Source organism: Sardina pilchardus, chromosome 14, assembly GCF_963854185.1.
Source record: "Sardina pilchardus chromosome 14, fSarPil1.1, whole genome shotgun sequence".
In the NCBI taxonomy this organism is placed as follows: Eukaryota; Metazoa; Chordata; class Actinopteri; order Clupeiformes; family Clupeidae; genus Sardina; species Sardina pilchardus.
The window spans coordinates 27,752,663-27,770,218 of NC_085007.1; the positions used below are offsets into that span (position 1 = coordinate 27,752,663).

Below are 17,556 nucleotides of genomic sequence, written 5' to 3' on the forward strand. Positions count from 1 at the left end.
GCGTATATTTCTGACCTGATAACTGAACTTGGCCTGCTGTTCCTCTGGGTCTTTCGGGAGCCTCAGGTCCTCCAGGCTCTTGGCCAGGCTGAGCTGTTGGCTCTCTGTCTCCCCCTCCTGGTAATTGAGGATATCGCCCAGGAGGTTGATGTCCGGGTACTTCTCCCTGACCGGACTAGGGGGGGCCGTGTGGCCCTGCGGCCTCTCCTCGGCGAAGGCCTCCTCCCCCTCCATGAGGTCGGACTCCTTCAGAGAGCGGTAGGGCTGCGGCCTGCGAGGGACAAACTAAATGAGGTGACCATGGCTGAGTCTGCATGGAGCAAAATGGACAATATGTTGTGATGGATGATACTTCTACAGATGTATTCAACCTTTCCGTCTTGCTCTCTCCAATACACACACAATTACACATATACTGAATAGAAACCACTCTCAGTCTTCTTCCCAATGAGAAAAAAGTTAAGTTTGGTATTAGTATGAAATGGCATGCCATGGCTGAAGCCTGCTCCTCAAAGCAACAAATGGCCCATGTTAGTCTGCTACCTAGGAAATGGAGAGACATCAGGTCACATGACCTGTCAGCCAGCCAATCATCTCTCAAGACACAAAAAAACTAGCCAATCAGAGTGCAATGAATGTCATGAGTGATTGGTCAGTCAGGTGCGCGTGAAAGACCATGCAGGGATGGCCATGCATTTTAATAAATTATATCAATCAATCAATTAATCAATAAATCAGTAAAAGCAAAGCAGAAACGAGAATGGAAGAGAAGAGAAGAGAAAAGGGGAGACCATTCAAAGGGGGTCGAGAAAAGAAAGTTTTCGGGGAAGCCAGTGATGGAGTCGTCGTCATGCTGGAGCTCGTCGCCTGAGTCCTCCTCGGAAAGAAACACGGTGTAGTGCCGCGTCGGGCGGACGTAGCTGGTTGGACAAGGGAGAGAGAGAGAGGGACAGAGGAGGGGATAGGGGGGAGGAGGAGGAAGAGGAGAGGAGGCAGCCCCAAACCAGAGTCCACACACAGGCGTGCACAAAAGAGTACAGAGAAAGGGAACAACAAGGTGTGAGAGGAGGAGAGAGGAAGAAAGGGGGGAGAAAGAGTTGCAGTCATTGTAAATTCAACTCAATTTATACAAGAACCTTTCAATTGAAATACCAGTGCATGATTATTGGATCACACTGCATTTCTACAACTACAGGACACAAATATAACAATAACCATTTTTAGTTCAAAACAAATCATTTTCAGGACAGACGGAAGACTGAACAGCAGTCCCAAAATCTCCCCATGGCATTTACACTGGGCTAAACCCAGAGCGGTAGCCTAGCTGACACTGTAGGAGCTGTTGATTGTTGTTGGTCATTTAGCCAGTTTTATAAATTTCTGGATCTACACAGACTAGTTTGAAAAGATCAGCCGCTTGTCCTACCTGATGAGCTGGAAAAACAACAATAACAAATAGATACAGGCCATGTTACAGTGTTGTCTGTTGCTGATGTGGAGTCTAACATTTTTGACATCAGCAATGTTGAAACACCACAACCTCTTTTGTTGTTCTTGCAACATACCAGACAATCCACAAGATGGCAGTGCACCTCTGCTTAAGAGGGATCAAATGCATCAGGTCCCATAGGATGTTAAGATAATTGGAGGTGTGTTCAAATTTAGCAAACAGAAGTGAATACTTGTGGCAAACAATTCAACTGGAACAATTTGGTGTAAACATTCCATTTTAGTGGAAATCCGCTTCTCAAAATGTCTGCAAACGTTTGCAGAGAACCTACCTCTGGTACCTCACAGATCAGTAAATGTGCATCTATTGTTACCCTTCGCATGCTTAATATGTACATATAATATGTACATAATATACATCTCTAGATACATACACTGTATACATAGAAGTGTACATCCAGGAAAACTAAATGAGGGACCTACTGCTTATTATGGGCTTAATGCCAGAGTTGAGACGATTCTCCTCAGAGAAAGACAAAGCCCTTGACATATTCATATTCACAGATCCCACTAAGTGTGAATGGTGCAGTCAAGTGACATAAGGCAAACATAAGTCTGACGGTTAATGAGGCTTCGTTTGTGAGCAGGAGATTGGCACAGAAGGTGTGAAAGTAAGAAGAGACATCTTAACCCCTCACGCGTCGAGTTCTTCGTTAGCAGTGGCACAAAGAAAATGTGTGCATACGAGTGTGCGTGTGTGTGTGTGTGTGTGTGTGTGTCCGAGATGGACTGACTTAATTAACGGACTTCCAAAATGAAATGATCAGCGAGCACATACACACACACCTTCATGCGTATTGTTGAGACATCCCAAGATTGCATTAGACTTGGTCCACTCAATGATGGCTCCTTGCATGCGTTTGTGAGTCTTTGGTACGCATTGTTGTGGTCTCTCTCTCTCTGACTGTAGTCACGTGAGTACAGGGTTAATGGGAATAAAGGCGTTTGTGAGTGTTTGGTGCGCATCGTGGTCTCTCTCTCTCTGACTGTAGTCACGTGAGGACAGGGTTAATGGGGATAAAGGCGTTTGTGAGTGTTTGGTGCGCATCGTGGTCTCTCTCTGACTGTAGTCACGTGAGGACAGGGTTAATGGGAATAAAGGCGTTTGTGAGTGTTTGGTGCGCATCGTGGTCTCTCTATGACTGTAGTCACGTGAGGACAGGGTTAATGGGAATAAAGGCGTTTGTGAGTGTTTGGAGCGCATCATGGTCTCTCTATGACTGTAGTCACGTGAGGACAGGGTTAATGGGGATAAAGGGAGTGCACCCTGAGGGGATGTCTGGCACACGTGTGAAAGTTAATTAGTGTCAAACTGCACCTGCTGAGTCAGCCATCCACCCCCCCGCCCACCCCACAACATCCCCCCCTCTCCCTCTCTCTCTCTCTTCCCACCTCTCGCCCCCAGTCCTGCTCGGCAGGCTAACACCCACCCCCGCAATCTCGTAACCTGGGGTGTGAGGTCCAGGTGTGAGGACGAGCGATGTGCTCACACTCGCACACACCAGTCATTATTAAAAGTTTATTTAAAGCATGGGAGACAACAGGGCCTGATGAGGGGGGGCATTGTGAGAGTTGTAATAGGGTGCAATGGGAGTCGTGAATCTAATGAATTTAGGACCCTTTTTTGGTTAGATGACCACGTTTGCAGTGCGGTCAAGTTTGGATCTGGGCGTGTGGATGCAAACTGCTACAATCCACTGCGTCTCTGCATAAGTGTGTGTGTGTGTGTGTGTGTGTGTGTCTTACTGTTCAGGACTGTTCTCCATGCCCACATTGCTGCGTGGTCTCTTGGCTACCAGTGGTCTGGGTGGACGGGCCTGCAAACAAGCATGACATCTGAAATGACTGCTCTCCAACACTGCGCTCAGACACACACACCTTCCATCAGTTGTACCATTTAAAATACATCCACCATCACAGTGGGGGCACTACACACACACACACACACACACACAATAAAGTGCACACTTCTACAGGCCATGAAAGTCAATAACGTTCACATTGTATTGTATACTAGTCACATACTGTATCACTATTTACAGTAACACACTACACACACACACACACACACACAATAAAGTGCACACTTCTACCTGCCTAGAAACTCACTAACGCTCACATTGTATTGTATGCTATTCACATATCACTATTTACAGTAACACACCACACACACACACACACACACACACACACACACACACACACACACACACACACACACACACACACACACACACACACACACTATCAGTAAAGGACATGAGGGACAGTGGCGAAGATGATGACTAAGGCTTGACCCTTGCACATTTCTGTAACCGGACGGCAACGCACACCAGGCCAGCGAGGTGAACACCAGCACCAGGGGTCAGGAGGTCAGATGAGCGGAGGAGGAGAGAAAGAGAGAGAGAAAGAGAGAGAGAGAGAGAGAAAGAGGGAGGAGATGACAGCGAGTGATGGAGAGACTGAAGATGAGGATGAGGTGGACGAGTGAGGAAGAGGAAGACAGGTGGGAAGGGGGGAGGGATGGAGGAGGAGGAGGGGAGGAGGGGGGGCAACAGAACTAATTAGCGGAGCGCTGAGATGACAAAAGAGAAGTGGCGAGGAGCCGCCCTAAGCTGGACTCAGGGAAATGAGGAGAGGACTTCATTAAGACACAGAGAACAAAGCACCGAGCCAGAGAGAGAGAGAGAAACAGCAGGAGGCCAGGGAGGGAGAGAGAGAGAGAGACAGGCAGAGAATAAAGAAAAAGATGGGGGTTGACAAAAGTGCTTAATGGCAGAGAGGGAGGGAGAGAGAGAGAGAGAGAGAGAGAGAGAGAGAGAGGGAGGGAGTGAGTGAGAGAGAGAGACTGTATTGGAGCTGCTTGAAATGGAGATGGAGCCGGTGGAGGCTGCTACCTAGAGGCTAGAGAAAGCGCTGCTGCTGGAGAAGCTAGCTGAACCCTAGCTGCTCATTAATAATACACCGCGCCTGGCCTGGGCTCAGTGCTGACACGGAGTTAAGCTCTCAGCTACCGCCTCGCCTCACACATACTGCATCAGTCCACTCTACAGCCATGTTGAGAAGTTAACTATATATAGCAGACAATCAATACACAGCTTACATATACTTTCATACTGTATATATACTGTGTATGTTCCTTTCTATACAAATAAATCGTGGCCTTTACAAGGAAGCTACACCAGGCGTGTAACTGAAGCGTTCCGTTTGCGTTGCGTCTGCAGCAACAATTAGCTTCCACTATATTCGATGGAAGTAGCTACACCAGACGTGACAGCGGCATGTACATTCGAAAAAAAAAAATAGACCAGTCTTCTAAAATGGATTTTACGCATCACGTACGGAACGCTTCAGTTACGCACTACCTGGTGTAGCTTCCCTGTTACAGTATACTATTCACACAGCAGATCAAGTCAGGGTTTCCTGTGAAGCTGCAAGAGGTGCATGCTGCAGAGAGAGGAGGATGAGAGTCAGAACACTTCAGGAAGCTTCCAGTCAGAGATGCTGCTAGTCCACACATGTGTTACAGCAAGTTGTCGTTATAGTTTAGAGAATCAGCACACAATTTTCAGAGGATTTGGAAAACAACACACTTCCGTGCAAAGAGTAACACACACACACACACACACACACACACTTAATTAAGAGCATGTCCCAAACACACGTACAGTACATACATACTGTACACACACACACACACACCGCAAGCGAGATTGTGAAGTTATTACGCTGTGAGTATGCCTCACACAGAGGAAGCCAGAAGGAGCATACCCATACTCATACCGTCCTTCAGGCCAGATCAGTATGCCAGTGCAGTGGGCCATGCCAGCCTGCCCAGAGCAACGCCACGCCCCATCACGCCCGGCAGTCCAGCAGGGCTGGACAGGCTCAGACAGGGGAGGGCAGAGGGGTTAAAGGTCAGGGGTGAGAGGTCGGAGGGGTGGGCGGGGGTCAGGTGGGCTACTCACAGGTCTGGTGCGCTGGACCCTGCTGGGAGGAGGGGGACGCGGGGGCGGAGGACGTGCAGGTGCTGACTGCGCCAGAGACACGCACGGGTCAGACAGTGACAAAACACACACACACACACACACGCACGCACTCACACAACACACACACACACACACACACACACTCACTCTCTCTAGACATACTGATGTGCAAATATGAACATGTACACACACATTCTCAATTCTCAGATATGTGATTATTAGAAGTCATGAACTGCAGTCAAAAAACAAATATGCCATTCAACTCACTCATCCAGAGTCATTCAGAAAATTAGTTATAAGAGTCAAATGAAGTGAGATATCTACACCACAGCATCTTTACAGGTGCAGCATTAAAAAATCATAAGGGCTTTATTCACTGTAAAAATAAATAAACAAATAACAAAACATCTTTAATAATCAAATCAAAGCCTTTATTACCCAATAATAATGACTTTGAAAATAAATAGATGAATACATCAAGCATTTTTAATAATCAAATCAAAGCCTTTCTTATGTTGTCATTGGCTTTATAACTATAGCTCATCCATAGAGGGATGAATTAGATTCACTGCTTGGCCTAACAGTTACATTTGGAGCATTCAAAATACGGTCCATATGGTCTTTATGATGAGGCTGATCAAAGCCATGCACAGAGAAAATAACGGTATACTGTGCTGTGTGTCAGGCCACCTGTCCCAAGTGGCTATTCTCATATTGGTGAGCTTAAGAGAAATGTACGAGAGTGTTTAGCAAAGCACAATTGGTGTAACTTTGCTGACAGTGTTATTGCTAGATTCCCCAATACATGATGAAGCCTCCCTGTGACACAAGACTCATCAGAGAGACCTGAGAGAGAGAGAGAGAGCAGTGATGTGGTGGAGGAACAAAAGAGGAACACAGGCTGCCTCCCCACCACCATCTCCACCTGCACCTGCACCTGCACCTCCACCCACACCTCCACCTCCAGCTCTAGCGCCAGCGAGAGTGAGCGGACGGACGACGCGTCGAACGGGGAAGAGATGACAGCCACGTTGGCGTGGCGACGACAGCCACAAGTTCCTCGTTAATGATGACGGTAAGCGTGACGGATCAGGAAGAGACACGCACGCGCGCACAAACACACACACACACACACACAGACAAACACACACACACACACACACAGACAAACACACACACAAGCGTGCAATGCAAGCACACGTGCTGCGTGATTGTGTGTGTGTGTGTGTGTGTGTGTGTGTGTGTGTGTGTACCAAGCAGGGAGCGTCTGTTGTGTCGGCCAACGCCAGAGGAGAACAGAGGCGCCTTTGAAGAGCGACGCCTGCGAGCCGCTCCGAGGCGGGGACGTGACGTGACGTGACGTGACGTGACGCCTGCGCGTCTTTCAGCGGGGAGCGCCCGAGTGACAAGCGCACAGAGGCTCCGACGGCACAAAGACAGAGACGCGGCGAGAGGCGCCGGCTCACAGCTGATCAGCCCGCTCGTCAGGCAGCGGCAGGAAAGCTGTCAGGCGTCTCTGACGCGCCGAACGGCAGACACAGGCAGATGAGGATGAGGAGGAGGACGAAGATGAAGAGATTGAGACAGGAGGCACGTTGCATTACTGGGGAGGGGAAGACGATTCTAAGCGCACAGATCAACACTGTCAATGTAAATTGAATACTGAATTTTAATGTGATTTTCTTTTCTGCCTCTTTGCTCTGTTGCCCCCCCCTCTTCTGAGGTGGGTTCTGCTCGAGGGTGTTTTCCCCCCGTGGCGACTCTCTCCATCTGTGTGGCCTGGGGACGGGGGATGGAGGTGACGCTGCTGATGGCTGGATTGAACAGCGTTACATCAGTGGAAAAGCTGCTGGTTACCCTTAAGGGAGAGAGGGGCTATAGCTGAAGTGGAGGAACATTCAGTGTTACGGAGAGGAGATGTTTATTATGGCGCTATCATGGAGGAGCAAAATATCTCCTGGACCTGTTTTCCTCTCAGCAAAAGCTCATCTCGAAAAATAAAATGATGTTCTTACATCACTCTTTGCGTCTGTGAATACTAGTGATCACTGATCCTGGATCTGTGTGCTATGGCATGCTGACTCTCTGGTGATTGCGGTTGCTGATAAACCACCCAATGAGATGTCATCACCATGACCCCACCCAGAGAGACGATCACCATCTGCACGTCACATCACTGTGTGATGGTGTGTTTGGGCCCAGGTGTGTAGCACCCGACATCCTCAAGGTGACAGCCTGACAGATGACTGAACACAAGGGCCACCACCTTATATGTCGCCATGGAGACCAGGCGTATATGCGCCAACTGTTTCTAGGATTCTATTTACAGTTGAGGTAGGAAAATAAGCAACGACCACAGGTTCTCTCACGTACTTTACAAAAACACTCACACTTTGAATCACACCCCATCAACATCCTGTCTCACGTTAACGTCTCTCCAGAAGACAGACACACACACACACACATACACACACACGCACACACACACCACACACCCGACTATGTGAAAAGATATTTTTGTGTTGAAACACACTCCTACACTCAAATATACGAGAAGCACACACACGCACATACACACACAAATAGAGGAATACCAGAATATACAGTGACATAATTCAAACACATCAACACTAAGATACACTAGTACACTCTGCCAAACAAACAACATACAAGCACATTCACACCCAAATCTGCCCTCCTCCCCTCTCCAATCCTCCCCACACTCAGGCCCATTCCCTGGGCCCCGACCCGCCCAGCCCAGCCCAGCTCTCACCTGTCCAAAGTGCACTGTGATTGGCCGGCGGTCGTCCCAGGCGCGGAGGTCCTTGCCGTCGGTGGAGGGGGAGCGCGGGGGCGCGGCAGGCCTCTGTCCGTCCTCGCCGGCCGCCGAGTAGCCGTTCTCCGTCAGCTCCTGGACGGAGGGGAAAGGAGAGATGCAAGGCCAGGAATGCTCTTGGTGCAGAGTGAGGGGCAGAGACGACAAGCTGCGGGGCAGGCTCGGCTGGGAGCCAGAGTGTGTGTGTGTGTGTGGGGGGGGTGGGGTGAAGGAGGGCGTGGGGGTGGGGGGGGGGTTCACCGGGGTAGTAAAAAGGTCAAAGGTGACAACCAGAGGGGAAAGGGGATGTGGAGTGTGTCAATGAAACGAGGGAGAGGGGGAGAGACTGTCAGCGCAAGAGACGCGGTAACAATCAGAATCTCCATCACCACAGCCAATTTTGTGTGTGTGTGTGTGTGTGTGTGTGTGTGTGTGTGTGTCTCGTAGGGCTTAGGCTGTTATTCCATAGCCTTGAGAAGTGTTCATAATCAACATGCATGTACCTTTATCATTACCTCCAACATTTCAAACAAACTGAACCAATACAAAAAACAAATTATTTTGTATCAGTTGAGCTATATCAGATGGTAAATTCACAGTGCATCTCAATAGAGAAGAGATCAAATTGAAGCAAATAATGGAATAGTTACTATATTACACATAGCTCTCAGTCCAGCGCTCAGAGAAGCTAGTGGCACAATGTCACAGCTTCAGCTTCAGTACCTTCTGCTTCAGTCGACTCTTCACCTCCTTGATGCCCATCCTGGCGTGGTCTTTGGCCTGTGGGCCACAAACGCAAACAGCTTGATTATGGCCAATTATGACAATGGGGCCAGGTAAGAAGAAACCTGTGACCTGTTCGACGCACCGAGGCTAGAAAGTGTGTGTGTGTGTGTGTGTGTACATGTGTGTACATGTGTGTGTGAGTGTCTGAATATGATTCACATTCAATCATATTGTGATTCTGTGGTGTATGTGTTGTGTGTGAATGTATATATAATGTTATGAGTACGTATGTATCTACTGTATGTATGTATGTATGTGTGCTAAAGAGGGTGGTTCATGTCAGCTGTCACCTAGCGATCATGTGAAAGCTGATAAGTAGCTCTTTTGTGTGAAAGGGAACACCCCACCATCAGCACCACCACCACCACCACAAGCACCACCCTCCTCATCTGTCAGCCTGTTCTCCCTCTCTTCTCCATCCCCCTATACCTGCCTTCATCTCTCTTCATCCCTCATCTCCATCCTTCCATACATCTCTCTCCCTCTTTCTCCCTCTCTCCCTCCCTTCAAGTGGTGCCTGCTTTCATTCTCACAAACAGCCCATCCGATAACACTGTCCATCCACAGACTGTCAGGGGAGGCTGGCATGCTGCATGTGATCACAGGAGCTGCTTCAGTCTTGTCTGTTTATACAGCTCTGACATATGGAAATGCATAGATGAACTATTGGGAAGAGTGTGTTCTTACACCAAAATAACACATTATATACGACACGGAGGATTAAAAAGCACGGCTGTGCATCAGATTAATTTGATGTGAAGTTAAGCGTGTGCATTAGTTATAAAAAAAAAAAGTTTGTGAAACTATGAGCTGGAAAATCGTGGCAGAACTTACAAACTTGTAGACGGTTTTCATAGCCGGGTTGGCCTTGGTCCTTACGGTGTTGAATATCGCCCCGCCACCCTTCTGTTGAAGAGACACACACCACACACCTCTGAGAAGACAGGCCACTGCAGAGCTACAGTACGATCCTGGTTCCTTACGTGTTTTCATATTTCAACAGAGAATGGCTACAACCAAGTCTGCTTCCATATTAACTGACCAGTACACACTTTTAGGAGTCTACTCTGTGAGTATGCATACTGTACCTTCACTGTTAGTAGCCACTGATGGTACACCTTGTCACTGCCTGTGGAACAAGCACAGATCAAGGGTCAGAGGACCATTAAGACAAGCGTAGTGTTCAAGCACAAATGAGCTTGTCCATCACAAATGAGTTCCTCAACGGGGACCGTGGTGGGTTCACCTGCATATTCCCCCATGTTGATCTCATCTTCAAACACGTCACTGAAACCCTCTCCTGCGTTCAGCAGGTCCAGACGGCCATCTATGAACTACACACACACACACACACACACACACACACACACACACACACACACACACACACACACACACACACACACACACACACACACACACACACACACACACACACACACACACACACACACACACACACACACACAGATTTATTACATTAACAGATTTTTAAACAATGCACATGTGAAGTGAAACAAGTCAAGTATACACCGATTCGGTGAGCGATTTGTGTATGTCGCCATCTTGCGACGGCGCCATTGCTGCGGTGTGCGTTCTCATAGTTTTTGTATATCAATAAATGCCGGTGACTGAGAGCAGTGACAGTATGAATAAAGTTACCTGGTTTTACGCGATCAGACAGTGGCCCCCAGTTACTAAGGAAGGTATCTTAAATTACTGATATTAATTAATGAATTACTATATTGAAATATGTGTAAACGGAAAGTAGTAGGAGATATAAACACTGCTGGCTACGTTGAACTGACTTGACCTTATAGCATGCTAACTAGCATTTAATCATTATGGACAGCCCACAGTGATTAAAAAGTAATGTAATGATTAATGTTGGAATGAAATACTTGTTTCAGCAGTAAGTATGAAATATTAAAATAGGATACAGCAAGAAAATAGACTGTCAACACACACGCTGTGTTGACGTTCGTCGCAAGCTAACATTCCCACAGGAATAAATGGAAACCTCTCCAAATCCAGAAAAAATTATTAAATTGAAATCGGACAACGTCGTTATCTTTGGTAAACTCTTAGGTAGCTGTGGTATAAATGATGTGACGAAATTTGAGGTCTAAATATACAAACTTTATGTTGAAAGTGTAAATGCGATTTCCATAGGAATACATTCTAATTAAAATCCTTGTTGCCTCACGCACACCGCAGACAGGGCGACCGCTCTACTTCCGGTATTTCGCCGAATCAGTGTATACAGTTGATGGTGTTTCCCAGTACCGTGAGGAACACCTCTAATTAGATAGTATGGCATGGCTGTGTTAGTGGGGTGTGTTAGTGTGTGAGTGTGTGTGAGTCTTTGAGTGTGTGAGTGTGTGTGTGTGTGTGTGTGTGAGTGTGTGTGCTGGCGAACCTGTTTGAAGAGCTGCAGCTGGATGGCGTTCTGCAGGAACTGCCTCATGGCACTGGAGCGGTGGGCCACAAACACCTCCTCGCTGAACGTGATGGGCTCCTCCTGAGGGGACACACACACACACACACACACACACACACACACACACACACACACACACACACACACACACACACACACACACACACACACACACACACACACACACACACACACACACACACACACACACACACAGGAGGATCAGAGGCAGGAAATAACATTGGAAAAGACAGAGACTGTTCATGTTCTTCTCCACCATAGATGTACAGTAGGGTAGGAATGCGTATTGTAAGGAGGCCAGAGAAATGTTACCAGTGAACTCTCATTGGTACGAGTGTCTTGCATTGCAACAGTATCTCACGACAAAATATCATAAAGTCTAACTATTGTGCTATACTATCTCCAGTTATCCTCCATCAGAATCAAAGCTAGATGTAGCCTGGCTCTGCTGTCCTCGACACACACACACACACACACACACACACACACACACACACACACACACAGTCTCGCAGCTCCACAACCATCCTGTGACACTCCCAGTGACACTTTCTGTGAGTGACGTCTTCTTAGGCACCGTGACTTCTAACATCTGTCCCATTCTGACAAGTTCCGCCTGCTTTAATCTACAGGTCAGCGCGTGGACGCCCGGCTCTCCTGCTAACGATCTCTCCCTCCTGCGGGGCTCGGCTGAATGCAAGAACAAGGTGTGCTAGCTTTGGGTTGTGGCTCATTACTGCCGGACTGTCAATCAACAGGGAGAAGACTGGACATTACAAGGGTAGGGAAAGGGCTCCTGCTGGAACCGATTTAGATATCCCGCTGATCTGTTTGTTGGTGTTGCTATGACTATCTGTCATAAGGCACACACACACAAACACATATTCTCACAAACACACACACACACACACACACACACACACACACACACATATATGTACAGGCCTTTCAAAGCAGATCAAAGATGGCTTTCCTTCAGGACCAGAGATCAGACTAGAGAAGACGGTTTTCCTCTAAGTCGGGGGACATCTGTCTCACAAACTGAGCATCATTCATGTTTGTGAGACAGATCATGTTTCGCTCTAGAAGTTTCAATAGCAGTTCCCACTGCCACAGCATTGTCTAAGTTACACTAAGTAACACTTTCACGGCCTAAAATAGCAGAATAGAGTTCACTCACAAAGGTAAATATAACCATCTCGACATATTCTGGAATGATACAAATCCCCATAGCGTCCCAGCAGCAAATCCTGCTGAATGCAACACTATGAAATTCAGCATTGGAAACGTTACCTCTATGTAGACACTGGCTTAATCAGTGGGTAGTTCTGACAGGAGAGGGTGGTGTACATCGTACAACGTGCAATTGTATGCGGGGTCAGCATAATCCTTAATTATTCCTTAACATAATCCTTAATTATTGCTGTGTGTATGTGCTGTGTAAATGTGTGCATATGTATGTGTTCATCTGTGTGTCAGATTTATCAATATGGCTGGACATACAACTTCCTGTTGTTATGATTCATTTCTCCAGTTAGAGTGTACGTTGTGTGAACCAGTGAGATTATGTATTTTGTGTGTGTGTGTGTGTGTGTGTGTGTGTGTGTGTATGCATGCAGTTGCTTTCTCAGAAGAGCGCTGCAGGCTTCATTACAGAGACTAATTAGCAGCCCAGGGGCCTGAGGCCAGCTTCAGCCACTGCTCATCTGAACGCCCACCACACACACACACACACACACACACACACACACACACACACACACACACACACACACACACACACACACACACACACACACACACACACACACACACAACCACACACACAACCACACACACACACACACACACACACACACACAACCAAACACACACACACACACACACACACACACACACACACACACACACACACACACAACCACACACACACACACACACACACACACACACACACACACACACACACACACACACACACACACACACACACACACACACAGTACAAATACATAAACATAATCCTGATTCAAATGTATCCACTAACTGGAGAAGAGGTGCCCATCACACACTTGCTCACAGATTATGAGTAAGGGTTTCATATCTCATATGGGAAAGGGCTTCATGCACTCAGAACAGAATCATAATCTTCCTTCCTCCTGCATCGACCTGAATACCACTGACAGTATATAGCTACCCCACATATACACACACCACCACCACCACCACTATCAGCACCACACACATGCGCGCGCACACACACACACACACACACACACACACAAAGAGAACCAGAACTGTTTCTGTGCTAATATGTACATTTCACACAGCAAATATTACGCTTAAAATGTCCAGTTGCATTTGCTCATACAGTAGATAACAATAACCTGGCTACAAAAATGGTAACGATAACCTGGCTACACAAAACCCTGAAACATAATTGGTTGAACGTTTCAGTCAGGTAGGGTCAATAGTTACTATAAGCCTGAAGGTGGCAGTGCTGTACCAATATACAGTAGCAGGAGCCACCAACAAGAGAACCCAAGACAGAGTAAGCACACAGTAAACACTCACCAAATCTGACCGAAACACACACACACACACACACACACACACACACACAGGAATGTAAACCTACATCTCCTACACATTCAAACCCCCATGCATATATGAGGACACATAAGCACACATAGAGTGCTCACGTGACTGAACACACACAATGCCAGCGACACACACACTGCTTGACGCAACACAAAAGAGCACTTGTTTAACACAGCATTAATCCTAATGTCCACTGTCATGGATGTTTACAACATAATGCCCTCTCCGTAGCTCTCTGGCTCTCCGTAGCCTCGACCCACCCCACACTGACCCACCACCCCCTCCCCACACACACACACACTCCCCCACCTTTCTCCCCAGCTCCGTGGGAGCTCTCACACACTCTGTGCGAGTTCATACCAGTTCACGAACTGTGAACAATGGCGCTGAATAGCAACAAGGGCCCTCTGCCCCGCTCGCCGCTGCCTGGCCAGAGTGGACCGTGGGTGGGGGGGGGGACGTGGCTCGAGAGGTGCCTGACCAAGCCTCCGGCCCAGATCAGGACTCGGACCAGGCACCCCTGACCGAGGGGAGGTGTGGGGGAATGAGGTGGATGTGTGTGAGTGTGTGAGTGTGTGTGTGTGTGTGTGTGTGTGTGTGTGTGTGTGTGTGTGTGTGTGTGTGTGTGTGTGTGTGAGTGTGTGTGTGTGTGTGTGTGGATGTGTGGATGTGAGTGTGTGTGAGTGTGTGTGGGTGTGTGTGTGTGTGGGGGGGGTGTGTGTGTGGGAGCAGGCTCACTGACCCTAAAGGCAAGGCTAGCCATGTGGAATGGGGCACAGAGGAGGAGGGACGGGGGTGAGGGGGGGGGGGGGGGGGTGAAGTGGGGGGGTGAAGTGGCCACAGCTCTGGCCACCGCTCTAGTGCTGGTCCTGTCCAGGTCAGGGTTCTGATGATGGTAAACAGTGGGCAGAATCAAACACTGGCCGCTTAAGCGCTGCTTTCTCATGGCAGGGAAGTCTCCGGTTCTCCACTCGGGATTCGTTCAGCTAAAATAAAACTGTGTCTTGCTGCAGCGGTCCTTCTCAAGACACCTACTGAAACAACATAGCGTTTGAGAATAAATGAACTTTAAAAAGAAGTGACAACCCTTATCAAAGAATTCAATCAAACTGTTGACAATTAGCGCGGCACGTCCCAAAACGGTGTACTTTCATCTGCAGCTTGGTACAGATGTATTATGTGCCAGAGTTAAGATAATATTTAGCGGATGTGAAATCCTGCTGGCAGATCTAATCGGCTTTATCTTCATTTGAAGTGCGGAGATTTCCCATGGCTGATTGCAGAGGCAGCCAGGGACCGGTGGTGTTGATTGGACAGGAAGTTAAACCATTCTGGAGGAATTATAACAGCTCTCCGTACTTGATCAGCTGAGCCACAACTCTCCGATGGCCACAACGGCAAAACCCCGTTTTTTACTCTTCCAACAGAGCACGTCTCAAAAGTATTCCCATAATTTCTTTTCTTTTTTTTTTGTCTGGCCATTTTTTTTTCTCCTTAAAAAAAAAAAAACTAAGCATCCAATTATACATTCTTAAACATTTAACACATGTAAAACTTCACAAGATTTGCTAGGGAAAGCAGTAGTGTTTATCTGTGTGTGTGTGTGTGTATGTGTGTGTGTGTGTGTGTGTGTGTGTGTGTGTGTGTGTGTGTGTGTATCTCTCACTTGCTCTCTCTTTCTCCCCCTTGTTGTCCCCCGCCCCCACCCAGTGTATCTCTGCGTGGCTCTCTATCAGCGTATGAGTCTCATTCGGATAATTAGCTGTCAGTGAGCGGGCTGCTAGCAGCTTAGCACTGTCCACTCGCATCACGCTAATGAAACACAAGCCTCTCAAAATGGCCCCCATGCATGTCTGTCTGCCATAGAGCGAGCCAGAGAGAAAGAAAGAAAGAAGAGAGAGAGAGAGAGAGCAGTGTGAAGGAAGAGAGGAAGAGAGAAAGAGAGAAAGAGCGAGAGAGAAAGAGCGAGATTCGGAGATGGTGCGAGTGAACAAGGGAGTAGAAAAAAAGAGGAGAGGAGGAGCAGGGGTCTAAGGAGCACCTTTTTCCCGTGGAAGGTCATTAAAGTGTTAATTCTGCTAAGCGTAGCACTATGTAGATGTGGACTCAGCACACCATGCAGCCACTTTCTGCTCATTACGCCCGTAACACATCCCAGAGTAGGGAGCAGAAATCATCTTATTTCCAAACTACTTTTTCTTTTACATGACAAAAAGATTATGGGGAATGAAAAAAAAAGTGCTAAATACACTATGTGGAACAAAAAATCACCACCATTTTTGGTGAGTGAAAAAAAAAAAAAAAAGCTTGGGAAAGGAGCTGTGCTTGCATATACACAGACACACATACATGACCACAGTTGGCTAACAAATTCACTAACACTTCCAGAATATGAATATAAAACCACACTCGTACTCCAACGCAACTAAACATGCTCAGGAGCAGATATGCATTCGTCAAAGCTCAGACGCTCCGAAAACATACGATTCACTATACATGAATACATTTACAGTATATGCATACTGTATTCACCCACACTGCCTTTGTGAATATCATACCAACTCAAACTTCTTCCTTGGTGTTACATAAACACAAGCACACACCACTGGTCTCTCTCTGTCTCTGTCTCTCTCTCTCTCTCTCCCTCATACACACACACACACACACACACGCGCTCTCTCCTCCGCTGCCGTCTCTAGCGGGAGGCGGGCGAAAGTGAGCCGGGAGCGGAGCTGGAGCCGGGCCTCCCGAGGCCGCGCGGGCTTGTCGTTTCCGTGGAGACGTTTATGAGGAAATGGGAAAAACAGATTTGAGCGCACGCTTGGATGCAGCCTGCCAGAGCGAGGGAGCGTTTGTGTGTGACACGGCCCCGCGCCGGGCCCTCACTACGCCCCGTCACACCGCCCTGTCAGTCCGCCTGCACTCACACACACACACACACACACACATACAGATGTGTACACACACACACACACACACACACACACACAGACATGGCCATGCATCGTGCTTCCATTACACACTGTCAAAATGAGCTGTCAGGGAGCGTCTCCCGGCTTGGCGCTTCAAACTGAGCAGTACATTACCCCCACTCTGCTACAGACACACACAGACACAGATACAGCCACACACACACACACACAACACACTCACACACACACACACACACACACACACACACACACACACACACACACACACACACACACACACACAGGTACCACATACAGAGTGCAACTGTCTCCTAATGTCTAGTCTGTCACTGTATATACATGCAAATATATAGTTACCCACTCTAATGCTTAGTACACACACACACACACACACACACACACACACACACACACACACACACACACACACACTCTCTCTCTCTGTCACAGTATACGTATATG

At 47.7% G+C, this 17,556-nt stretch overlaps 1 protein-coding gene across 4 annotated transcripts in view; it reads right to left on the reverse strand.

Moving 5' to 3' along the window:
• The window catches only part of dennd1a (DENN/MADD domain containing 1A), an 89,812-nt gene that overhangs the window by 4,518 nt on the left and 67,738 nt on the right, over positions 1 to 17,556 (reverse strand). Inside the window, exons 14-23 of one of the 4 annotated variants that reach the window (XM_062554959.1) lie at positions 11,519 to 11,620; positions 10,346 to 10,433; positions 10,188 to 10,228; positions 9,934 to 10,005; positions 9,037 to 9,093; positions 8,272 to 8,409; positions 5,478 to 5,543; positions 3,256 to 3,326; positions 792 to 920; positions 16 to 271 (exon numbers count right to left, since the gene is read on the reverse strand). In XM_062554959.1, the coding sequence (XP_062410943.1) occupies positions 16 to 271; positions 792 to 920; positions 3,256 to 3,326; positions 5,478 to 5,543; positions 8,272 to 8,409; positions 9,037 to 9,093; positions 9,934 to 10,005; positions 10,188 to 10,228; positions 10,346 to 10,433; positions 11,519 to 11,620 (1,020 nt within the window). The remainder of the gene's footprint in view (positions 1 to 15; positions 272 to 791; positions 921 to 3,255; positions 3,327 to 5,477; positions 5,544 to 8,271; positions 8,410 to 9,036; positions 9,094 to 9,933; positions 10,006 to 10,187; positions 10,229 to 10,345; positions 10,434 to 11,518; positions 11,621 to 17,556) is intronic. The other 3 variants (XM_062554960.1, XM_062554961.1, XM_062554962.1) reach the window with 3 other exon arrangements.